At 38.9% G+C, this 10,831-nt stretch overlaps 1 protein-coding gene across 1 annotated transcript in view; it reads left to right on the forward strand.

The window, feature by feature from the left end:
* CR1 (complement C3b/C4b receptor 1 (Knops blood group)) overlaps positions 1–4,276 on the forward strand; it is a 102,543-nt gene extending 98,267 nt beyond the window's left edge. Inside the window, 2 exon segments of the mRNA XM_040985794.1 lie at positions 2,065–2,169; positions 4,130–4,276. Of these exon segments, the coding sequence (XP_040841728.1) occupies positions 2,065–2,169; positions 4,130–4,187 (163 nt within the window). The 3' untranslated portion in view covers positions 4,188–4,276.
* Positions 4,277–10,831: the final 6,555 nt, after the last annotated feature.

Raw genomic sequence — 10,831 nt, forward strand, 5'->3', positions numbered from 1 at the left:
AACTCTAATGTCCATAACAAATAATATAAAGCTAGGATTTTTTTTCTTTCAATATTTCCCCCTTATATTTTACTAGATTTATTTTAGCTACCCTGATACCTTGAACCAGTATCTTTCTAAACACCAATAGGTAATCTCTCCTTTTTGACTCTGTTCCAATAAAGCCTGAAGAACCCTAAAAAGAAAATAGAGGTATTTCTTCAAGGGCACGTCTCCACATTGAGATTTAATGAAAGCTTTCCTGTCCATTCACACAGATTTCCAAGTTTTTCCTGTGATTCCACCTCACTAGCTTGACATTGCACAGGAGAAAACCGCTGTCATCTGCACCTTTTGAAATTTCACTGTATTTTTACTATGATAGTAACTTGTGATAAATGTAACCCAAAATAAATCATGACTAAGCATGGAGGAAGAATGGTGCTAAGATTTCTCCAGCAGAGCCCATTTATCCTGGCCTCTTGTTGCTGCTGTGATCCAGCCCCATTTTACCAAATAGCCCTCTTTATCCATAGTCAGAAAAAGCTCTCACTAGTATAACGCCTGAGGAAACAAAAAAGTTTAAGGCCAGCCTCTTTAAATGCTGTTGCACTTTCGTATGTTCACATTAACAATCAGCAACCAACCACACACCTATCCATTCAACATATATGCACTCAGGCCATACTGGCCCACATCCGATGTAGCAGTCCTTACCCAGAACCACTGTCACATTACTCATTTAAACACTCATCTACCACTCTGTGGAAGCCCATGCAACCTGGTTATGTAACCCTCTGCCCTCCCTCTCTGTGGTGCTCCAGTTTGGCCTCTGACTCACAGTCCTCTCTGTCTCAAGTCCTGCCCTCATTCTAAGTTCCATGAGAAGGTAAAGAGTAACTGAGTAATGAGAAAACAGGGGTTCAGTGATAACTCTCTGTGCTCTTCTTAAATCCCAAATTCTTAAGTCCCTAAAACCAACTCATGTGTAAAATCTAAAAGTACCTGGTATTATAGTGCTATTTCATTTATGAAAAATGAAGTGCTTATTAAATAAGCACAAAGGGGCACAGTGTCAGCCCAGCAAGCCCTGGCTCATAGTCACTCACTAGCTATGAGACCCTGAGCAAGACACTTAACCTCTCCAAACTTCATTTTCCTTGCCTGCAAAATGAATAGTTCCTACTTAACACAGTACCCCACCCATGGAGAATATGAGACCATGTTAGCTATATACATATATATATAGTATATCACTATTACCAATGTTATTAAAAAGTTATTAAACACTTCTTTTTACTGCCAGTTCTTACATACAGTCATGTCTTGATGTCCACAGGGGACTGGTTTCAGGACATTCTGTAGATAACACAATCTGCAGTTGCTCAATTTAAGTCTTGCTCTAAACTAGTACTAGTATTTGTGTTTAACTTACACATATCCTTCCATAAACTTTAAACCATCACCAGAGTACTTCTTAGACACAATGTGAATTATATGTAAATGGCTGCTGGCTGCATTGTTTAAGGAATAATGATAAAGAAAAAATTCTGTACATGTTCAGTAAAGATGCAGGTTTTTTAGTCCAATGTTTGGTTGATGTGTAGAAGCAGAACCCAGGGCTGTGGAAAGTGAAGTGTAATTTCATGACATTTGTTATTGTGCAACTGTTGGCATTTTATGGATGGACAGCAAAGCATACATGTCACTGCAGGAGACAACGCTGTATCTAACATGCAATGTGGCCATTTCTGTTGTGAGCTCAAAGTGTCGAACGCTTGTGGTAAGCTGTATTTATTAACCAAACTTATCTGGGAAATACTCAAATATGTTGTTCTACAGCATAGATACCTGTCTATAGCACAACTTAGAGGATGGTTTTAGTATTATTGCTTAATCCAAATTTAAAACATAGTGTTGAGAGATGAAATTTGACTGTTTTTCTTTTCAAATGTCTTGCCAAAAAGAAAAAAAGGGAACTTGGTGCAAATAATCATTCAAATCTCAAAATTAAGGTTACTGATTTCTTTCAAAACCAAAGCCTGCATGACTAAATCAGTTGTTTTTTTCTCCTTCATGAACTAGCTATAATACAGATGAAAAATTGGAAGAAGTGAGAATCCACTTACATCCTCAAGAAGGCAGCTGTGCTCATCCTCAAACTCTGCTATCACAACACGAGCATAGCAGGTAACTACACTTAATTCAAAACGTTTTTCAATGATCAAATCCTGAAAATTGCAACAAAACTTGAGTATATTGTACTAGGGAGGTTGTTGATACCAAAGGAGTTAAATACTAAAGGAGCTGGAAATTCCTTTGTCACTTTCTCCTGGACCGTGACTATTTCCAGTCATTTAAGGTGATGATTCTATTAGTGCTGTGCACGGGCACTGTGTTTGAAAAACACCGCTCCCCCCCTCCACCCGCCCCATATTCTTGTGTGTTTATGAGGTGAGTTTTTGAGTTTATGGAAAACAGTATGCTTTTTTTTTTCTTGGTGAACCCAAAATTTTGCTGTGAGGGCTCTGGTTTCATTTCAATGTGCAGGATCTATCTTTAAAAGATTATATTTTTATTTCTTTGAGAGGCAGAGGAAAGGGGTAGGAAGAAATTTCCCATATGCCTGTTCACTTCCCAATATGCCTCCAACCGCACCAGGCTGAAGACACGTAGTAGGAGCCCAGCTCAAATCTCCCACATGAGTGGCAGGGACTCAATCACTTGAGCCATCATCTGCTGCTTCCCCAGGTGCATGTCTGTAGGAAGCTGTGAACCCCTTCATAGCTGGAAATGGAAGCAGAGCCAGGACTCATTTGCCAGGCAAATGGGAAGGATCCCTTAAGGGCTCTGGAGAATCTCCTTCCACCTTTCCTCCAGATATCTGACTTTCATAGGATTCTCCAACACAGACTGCTGCCCCCTGCATGGCAGTATATTATCATATTCTTGCTCTCTCACTTCCACCCTTCCCCAGGCTTCCATCACTCTCATTAGATATACCTCCCAATTGTTCAGATCTTGACTGCATTCTCAGAGTACCTCACTCTGTCTCTGCAGCTTCTTGCAAATTCAAAATTCCATTTTTGTCATCACACAAGACCATTTGTCATTGCTTACTCTGACTAGACCTAGGAATTCTAAAAGGTCTTCTCCATAGGTCCTCAGGATATTTTCAGAAACCACAGGGACATATACACCCTAGGATGGAATTAGGCTGCTCCAGTAGAAAGCAGAAGTAAGTGTCATATCTCTCGGTGAATGTCCTTTGTCCACGTAAGTCCATTTGAACCTGGTGATTTATATCTACATAGATGTCAAACATACTAAATTCAGTTGAGGACATGGAAGGGGCCCCAGGAAAATAAAAAGGAGTGGGAACATGTTGTAGTCAGCCAGGATAGAAGCAGAGGCAACTCAAAGTTTGCTAAAGATCAAAAGCACTGGTTGTACTGGTTGCATTCTATTCTTTCCTGTAACAGAAATGAACTTTCAGTACCCTCTGTCTATTTTCTGGCTTCCTAGTCACTTTGCCTCTGCTTTATAACTTGGTTTTTCACTACTGTTTACAAAAGCAAGTGAAATATGCACTATTTTCTTCAAGACTTCAGAACAGATACTTTGACATTTTGAAGCTTTAATAGTCTGTCTGGTTTGACCGCTCTCAAATGGGTATATGCAATGACTTGGGGTGGATGTTGGTAATAAAAAGAGGATTATTATTATTATTCCTGTGAGAATCTCTTCTTGTAATGCTATGTCAGTAATTTAAAAGGAAAATATATTTATAAGGAAGTGAGAAGAAAATAATGCAGGAGATGATTTCAAGATAAAATAAGACTGAGGGTATTGCCTTCCGAGGGAAGCTCTAAGTTTCATGTCCAAATTCTCAGATGAGGCACTCATTTTCCTTTGTTCATGGAGAATTGTAATAGAAAAACCATGCAAAGCCGATGCAAGGCCAGCCACATTGCTATTAATTATAAACAGATAAAATAACATCAGACTGTGAGTGTAATGATCCGCTTTACAAGAGTTCCTTCTAAAATATTCCACAAGGATGCTTAAAATATCTTTTGATTTAGACGTATGCCTGCCAAGATACCTGCCTAAACTCTTTTCCACCTTTTTTCTATCCAAATTTCATTAGCCCAGCTCAGAATTCCCTCATCCAAGAAGCTCTGCTCAACAATTCCAGTCCAAAATGATATTTCTTTGAATCTCATTGTTTTCTGACTGCACTATTTTTAAATGTTTTTAAGAATCATATGTGCTCATTATTGAAAAGGGAGATACAGAAAAGATGAAAATGTGATAATTATCTGCAGTAGACTTATAAGTTTGCACTGTTAAGTTTCTTTGCATGTTAGTTAACATTTAGAGGATTATACTTGGGGATTATATTGATTGTATAATATTGACTGTTGCTTTTTTCTCGCCAAATGAAAAATCGTTTCTCTAATCATTGCAATTGCATATAATTACCCCATAGCATTCAACATGTTATATACACATTTGTTGCCTACTCTGTTGTATTTGCGTGTTTGCTCATTCTACAAACATTTATTAGATGTGCATAATACACCAGGCATTCCACCTTTGTGCGCTTTCTTTCCCATGTCAAATTATTTGTCTGAGTAAAAACCACCATTTGTTAACACTTCTCGAAACCTCTGGGTCTAGAGTAAACCAAATCATAAGCATTTAGTAAATACTTAGACATGCGTCTAGCAACGTTTCATTGTGATAGAACTTTGGAAATCACTCTTTTACATCAGTTCTTTACATCTGTGTACACCAACTGTTGAGCATCTTCAATACAAAGGTAGAAAATCCCAAACATTTTTGTCTGAATTTTACATGTAACATTAAACATTTTTTTAAACAATTCATTTTATTTTTATTGGAAAGTCAGATGTACAGAAAGGAGGAGAGACAGAGAAGATCTTCACCCTCTGATTCACTTCCCAAGTGACCGCCGAGCTGAGCCAGGTCTCTCACATGGGGGCAGGGTACCAAGGCTTTGGGCCATCCTCAACAGCTTTCTAGGAAACAAACAGGGAGCTGGAAGGAAAGGGAACTGGGGCTGCCAGGATTAGAACCAGCACCCATATGGGATCCCGATGCATGCAAGGCAAGGACATTAGCTGCTATGCTACTGCACGGGGCCCAAGATTGGAATTTTAACACCTATATGTCACAAGAGTAAGGTTAACAATTTGTGACAACATAGTACAGACAAGGAATGAGTAAAAAGTCTGCACAAACCATACTGTGTACCCCAGGAAGTTGCTGGGTCAGAGTGGGTCATACAGGCACTATGAAGACACAGCTGTGTGTTTAAGGACAGGAACCAGATGTGAGGTACTACGTGAGATGAGAAGTGAATGATGATAAGGAAGAGCCTGGCTGTAATCACTGGGGATCTGGCGAGCCTCACCGGGAGGTCTATCTATTGCAAAGGCAGGATTCCTGGCTTTAGGAAGTAAGGTTCCAGCAAGGTCAGGAAGTACTTTGGTATCTTGGGCCCAATGTGTTACTCTGATGCCTGCCTCACTGTACTTGGGGGAGGAGGGCTTGCTGTTTCTAGGGGACCCTGCTCCAAGACTACCAGCCACTCAACTGCTCCTGTCCCAACCATGGTTCAGAAGAAGGGATTTCAGGGAATGTTTTATGTGTAATGAACTACTTGCATGTTTTCTAGAATGAGGTTATTTTTTAGTTGCTCAACCAGAAAAAGTTGTTTACTTTTTCATTGACTGAGAAAAAAAAAAAGTCAAGTTACTCTTTAGTCCCTCTCCTATCTATTCAGTATCTCTACTTACACCACACTTCCATGCACTCCACATAGCAAGCGTAACAGAGCAATACGCAGTTCCTGATAAGCTGGAAGGTTATATGTAATGTTGACATTGTGATATAAAGTAAGCTTGGAAATTCAGTGTATAAATTCTCAGCTGTTGACTATGCTGACATCTAAATAAAAATACCCTGTGGCTTCAGTGTCCTTTGGCAGAGCACTGCTGCCCTTGAATTAAATGCTGGCTGGAAAAGAGCCACCTCTTGTTATTTAACAATGAGGTCTGAGATTCATGAAGTCTTTGAAGTGATTTCACAGAAGTACAGAAGATGCTGAAGCTTTCACCTAGCTAGCGAAGCTTGCATTACTGTCACTCGCTCCTCCTTGGCACTGTCAGCACGTGTTATCTGCTCAGGAGCAACCCTGCTCCCGGGACGCGAAATGCTTTCCATTACTAAAGGAAGAACCTGCACAGAAGAGCTATGGATTACAAGTTTTCTGTTTTCCTTATTTTAAAATCTTTATAATATAGAGTGGGTTCCTTAATAATTTGGAAAATGCAGGGAGATGTGAACAATATAAGTCATATGCAATTGAATAAACAATAACAACCATAAAATTATCTGTTAATATTTTAACTCATTATCTGCCAATGTTCAGTCATGTAAGTATTTCTTATGCATACATGTCTTCCTTCTTTAAAAAATTCCCTTATATTTTATACAGCAAAATCTACTTCTTCTAAAAAAACTGGAATACAATATATGCTCTATCAATTTTTATTTTTTCCAGAAAAGGTAAATTTTTTTCTGCTAATACATTGAATGATAACAATATCAAGGCTACGCAAGAAAAATATGTGGAAAATCAATTAAACTATGGATAGTAAAGGATAGTATTTCCTGGTCAGTATTTCAAAAGCACTTTATACCACGTAATGAATTAAAATACCAAAAATTAAAATAATTGTTAAATTTAAAAGGGATTATCTTTAAATATATATATATGGGTTTGTTTGTTTAAAATTGTTTAAAATTCCATCTCTGGCTCACTATCCAGATGGTCACAACAGCCAGGACCAAACTATGCCAAAGCCAAGAGCAAGGAGCCTCAGCAGGGTCTCAGACATGAGTGGCAGGGCTCCAAATACTTGGGCTGTACTCCTTTTCCCAAGTCATTAGCAGCACAGTGAAACAGCAAGGACACAAATCAATAACCACATGGGATACTGGCTTCCACAGGTGGCAACCTTCCTTGCTATGCCATACCAGCCATATTAGCTAACCTTTATATTATTCAGAATATACTAAATTAACCAGAAAAAGTATAACTGTTAAGAACTTATCAGTCAACAGGTTTTAAGCTAATTAGGAGAAATGAGCTCAGGTGTTCTATTGCACAATAGGATGACTTCAGATAATAAGAATGCATTAAATCTTCTTTAAAAGTTAGAAGGATTTTGAATATTCTGCCACAAAGAATCAATACATACACCTATAAATATATGCAATGCTACGTATCAATTTAAAAGAAGGCATCAAATTAATACACACATGTTGACACTTAAGTAGCCCAGTAGTCTTTTAATTTTTAAAAAACATTTAAATTTTATTTTAATATTTATTTCAAGGGTGAGGGGATTGCAGACCCATGCGAGCCTCTGATTAGGATGGAGAGGCTCAGGAGGCAGTGGGATGGATAACTTGGTTTTCCCTCCTATGTCCGGGGGCAGGAAAGTAGAGACAGTATACAACTCCTTATTGTCATAGAGTACATCAGCACCAGAATATAGATAGTTGTTTATTGTCACCTTTGAGGTCCTAATGTGGGGAAGAACGTTCCAAGGGTATTACTTGAGTGGTGAGGATTGTTCTGAGAAGTCATCTTTGTTACATCAAAGAAATCCTTTCTAAGGACAGAAATTCTGTCCTTGTCGATTTCAGTGTGCCCACAGACCTAAGTGGTACTTGTTGTAGATCCTGGCCTAAAGTGTTGCTCAACCTGTCCTTTTTCTATCTTTTGTTGAGGTCCTCAATATCTTCTGATGGCTTACATGAGCTGGCTGTCCTGTCTTTCCATTAAGTGTCAGCACAGAGGTGGCCCAAAACTGCAACATGTGCTCTGGGGTCAGACCACATGTCTATGTGATTCTCCCTGAGGCCGGGATATAGGGCAGTGATTTAATCGTGAAGCCCCGTAAGAAACCTCACTTCAGACCTTGCTTTCACATGCATCAGCTGGTGCAGAGTCAAGGGCAGCCCTTGCCCCAGTCAATGCAGGTATCAGTGGGTGCAACTGCCTGGTGAGTCTCACCCCCTAGTCCTGACTCTCACACAAAAGGACAGGTGCTGCAGCCTAGTCCAGGCAAGCCCACCCCCAGGTCTGGATCTTATGAGTGCTAGCAGGTATTGTGGCCTGGACAGGGTGACCCCAAAGAACTCCCATCTGCCTGGCCCTCTTCCCAGTTTTTCTGCATGTCAGCAGGTGTTGTAGCCTAGTTTAGCCTGGTCTGCCCCAGCCCCAGCCCCAGCTCTCACACACACTGGTAGGTGCAGCTCTGGTTCTCTGTGATCCTTAATCAGGCCACACCTTTATAAATACAATTTTTTATGTCATTATAGACCATGTTAACAACCTCTAGAAAATATCAGAATCTCTCTGGGTATTTAACAACAGCTTTGCCTATAGCCATTGCTAATTTCTATTAGTTTTTAAAAACTTTTTAAAAAAATATTTTATTTATTTGAAAAACAGAGTGTCAGAGACAGAAGGAGTGATAGGGAAAGAGATCTTCTGTCTAATGATCCAATCCTGTAATTAAGCCAGGAGGGTTTTCCAAAAGGCTAGTGAGGGACCCAAGTAGTTGGACCATTTTCCACTGCTTTTCCAGGAGCATCAGTAAGGAGCTGGGATGTGAGCCTACATTCCAATATGGGATGCTAACACTGCAGGCAGTGGCTTAACCTGATCTGCCATAATGCCAGCCCCAGTTCTGGACTGGGGACTGAGCAGGACATCAGTTTGAATTTCAATGTAATGTCATACAAGATAGAGAAAGAAGCAACTGAAGCAAAACCAAGAGAAAAAAAAAACTGCAGGAGAAAAAGAACTTATTTTTACAAAGGGCAATTGCTTTGTTATTTAACATTTAAGAATTCAAAGACCAAACTCCAACACATACTAAAACAAACAACAACAAAAAACCCTAAATGACATTTGGCCAGGTCACTAAGAAGGAAAAGCAAGTAAGCCAAGACTGCAAGAGTACTTCAACAAGTCTGTGGCCAGTAGAAACAGAAGATGCTTATGTGGGTACAAAAATGTTATGAAAATCACGCATTTTCCAAGAACGCTTACAAGATTTTTCATACATGAAAAGATATCCAATGACAGAACTTTTACTTAGCTGAATTTATAGTGAATTTCTTATTTCCTAGGATTTTTAAGAAATAACTCTTAAAGGAGGACTAGAAACCAATTGTGTAAGAATTGGCTTTTCCATGGGGGGGGGGCAGGGGGGAACTGTGGTCTTTTTTTCCCCTCCAGAATAGAGTACTGAGCAATAAGATTAATAAATATCTAATGGCCTGTGAGTTTAAATTTTAAAAAGCAACACATTTTTTCTATTACATCAGCTATTGTGGCGAATAATACATATAGTAACTACAGGAAAATGCCATTTTGCATAACATAGCTTGTTATTAAACATCTCTATAAACCTTAGGCTTTAATTTCTCATCTGAAAAGCATAGGCTGAACCAACTACTCTCCAAAGATATTTCTAGTGCTAACCATTCTAACCTTGTTTTATTTCATTTGTTTTATTCTTTCTGAACACTAAAATATAAGCTGTAAGTTAGCTAAAATATTTGACATTTAAATAAAGTTTTCTGTCTCCCCATTATAATAAGAATAGAGACTTCAATTTTACAAATATATTTATGGGATATATAAAAATATATATATATAATATATATATGTGTGTATATGTAATATATGTGTATATATACACGTATATATGTGTGTTATTTATATATATATATTTATACACACACATATATATATGTACCTTTCTAAAGCCTTTACTGGCTAAGAAACAAAATAGCTACATGTACTTCTGAGAAATATGCTCATGGTCATTGCCAGTCATCAGAATCCCTGTGTCGGACATGGCACACCACAGAAACACTCCTCCTGGTCAAGTGGAAGAGATTCCAACACAGCTGGGCAAGAAAGCCACTTAGATGGCTAGTACTCACCAGGTACAAACAGATGTTCATTCATGCTGTGACACCCATTTCTGAAAAGTATAATGTAAACAGGCTCACTCAGGAGGCAGAGAATTATTTAGCATTAAATTTTTAAGAAGTTGGCTACCATTTAATGACATAACACATCACCCCCTACTCTGTTGCTGTTCATCAAACCTCACAGACTGCATAATGGTCTAAGCCTGGTCCACAAACATGCATATCCTCCATTCTCTTCTCTTCTTCTCTTGAGCAATTAGAGGAAATCTTTGAAGGGCATGAATATCTAATTCCCTGCTTCTCTCAAAGCTTTAACTCCTGAAGTCTATTCTCATCAGGTGGTTCACTCTCAATACTCTCCCTTTGAACTCAGTCACTAAAATCATCTTAAGGCTAAAGGGCTAGACAGTAGCTACATTCTAAAGTAAGCTTATGATGGTTGACTTAGGTTTCTGTGCAAACAGGTAGCTTTCAGCGAAAAACCCTACTTTGTCTCCGAGTGTCAACAGTTTTTACAATAAAAATCCCTCAGCACGTTTCCAGCATTTGACAGATTCATGCTGGATGAGAACTGGCAGGAATGTGTTAACCACTGTTTATCTCATACAGTGCATACCAGGTGTTCTTTGGTGAAGAATTGGCATTGGAGATATGGCAAGGAAATTCTTTGCCTGACGCACTGAACTTGCCCACACAAGCAACACACAAGGCTCAGAATTTTCAGGCGGAGCCTCTACTTGGGTCAAATCAGCATTTTAAAAGATCCAGTGTGAAAGTACAGTAAGCATGGCTTGAGGAGCAA

The sequence above is a fragment of the Ochotona curzoniae genome, unplaced genomic scaffold (assembly GCF_017591425.1).
Source record: "Ochotona curzoniae isolate NIBS_2020 unplaced genomic scaffold, NIBS_Ocur_1.0 contig_430, whole genome shotgun sequence".
Lineage (NCBI taxonomy): Eukaryota > Metazoa > Chordata > Mammalia > Lagomorpha > Ochotonidae > Ochotona > Ochotona curzoniae.